Below are 1,303 nucleotides of genomic sequence, written 5' to 3' on the forward strand. Positions count from 1 at the left end.
CTCCTATCTTTATTTAAAAATTGCACCTGTGTTTTGCTATGGATAAAAAATATGTAGCCAATTGCGTTAAGTCATTGTTCTCGGTTCAATATTCAAATTTTATACAGTATTAATGTGATGGATACTTAGAATTGAACTCATATGTGCGAATTTGTCTCGAATATTTCTTTTTATGTTTTGCAACGAGTCTCGAATATTTCCTGACATTAACACATAGTAGCTTTTTATGGATTTTGTACATGTATTGACACACTATGCTGATGTCCAAAACAAACCACGACCCCGCGGGCAGGGAGATGATCCTGTGCTTTCATTGAAAAGAAAGAATATGGTGACCCTAGACAAACCACGAGCACAGTGATAAGGACATGCAGACGACGATGGACGCGGACGTACCGACGAGGTCGGAGGGCACGAGGCCGTTGGAGAAGCGTCCGGTGGCGACGTGGCCGTCGAAGTCCTTGCCGTAGGGCGGATGGTTGGCCTTGATCTGGGTGTGCAGGTTGTTGTTGTTCCCCGGGTCGACGATGGAGTCGCCGAACACGATCACCGCCGTCGCCCTCGGGCTCCCCCTCTCCTCGCCCGCCACCGCCGCCGTCCCATTGTTCTGCTGCTCCCGGCACAGAGCCGGGCGCACCACCGCCAGTACCGCCACGACGACGGCGAGCTGCTGCAACCGCAGCCTCCTCATCGTTGCTGCTAGCTAGTAATGAGCTGTGGTGTGTGGTTGCCGGTTGGCCTCAACCGAATGCAGCTACCTAGCTAGCTGCAATGGAGGATGTGAACTGTGTACCAACCACTCTGCCTCTGCCACCCTATTTATACACACACATGTGTCCCTCCAACGAGTGGGAGAATTCCTTATTTGGTCATTTCTTAAATTTTGCTTCCCTTTTTGGCCTAAAAAACTTTTTCCTTCCATTCTTGACACTTAAACTTCATTTTGTTTCCTTTGTGACACTTTCATCCATTTTTCTATCCAGCAATGTTAAATGGCATGTAGAAAGATAATTCTGTCCCTGGTGGTAATATGTCAGGAAAAAAAAAGATTGGATCGAGTATTTGGGGCCGACTGCACGAGCGCGCCCTTGCTGCTGCCACCGCCGCCGCCGTCGCGCGTGCTTGCTGCCTTGCTGCTGCCGTGCTGCGTGCGTGCTTGCTGCCGCTTGCATGCGTGCGTGCTTACTGAGTGTGTGTGCATGCTTGTCGTGTAGGAGTACTTGTGTGCGTATCGGTGCTTAAGGAGCTAATACACTAGGTGCAAAGCAAGCACAAGAAGCAAGGAAGCTAGCAGCTTAATTGA

General features: G+C 49.7%; 1 protein-coding gene across 1 annotated transcript in view; it reads right to left on the reverse strand.

Moving 5' to 3' along the window:
• The window catches only part of LOC119313008 (GDSL esterase/lipase At5g42170-like), a 7,358-nt gene extending 6,586 nt beyond the window's left edge, over positions 1-772 (reverse strand). Inside the window, exon 1 of the mRNA XM_037588812.1 lies at positions 397-772. Coding sequence (XP_037444709.1) covers positions 397-691 — 295 coding nt within the window. The 5' untranslated portion in view covers positions 692-772. The remainder of the gene's footprint in view (positions 1-396) is intronic.
• Positions 773-1,303: the final 531 nt, after the last annotated feature.

The sequence above is a fragment of the Triticum dicoccoides genome, chromosome 5B, assembly GCF_002162155.2.
Source record: "Triticum dicoccoides isolate Atlit2015 ecotype Zavitan chromosome 5B, WEW_v2.0, whole genome shotgun sequence".
Lineage (NCBI taxonomy): Eukaryota > Viridiplantae > Streptophyta > Magnoliopsida > Poales > Poaceae > Triticum > Triticum dicoccoides.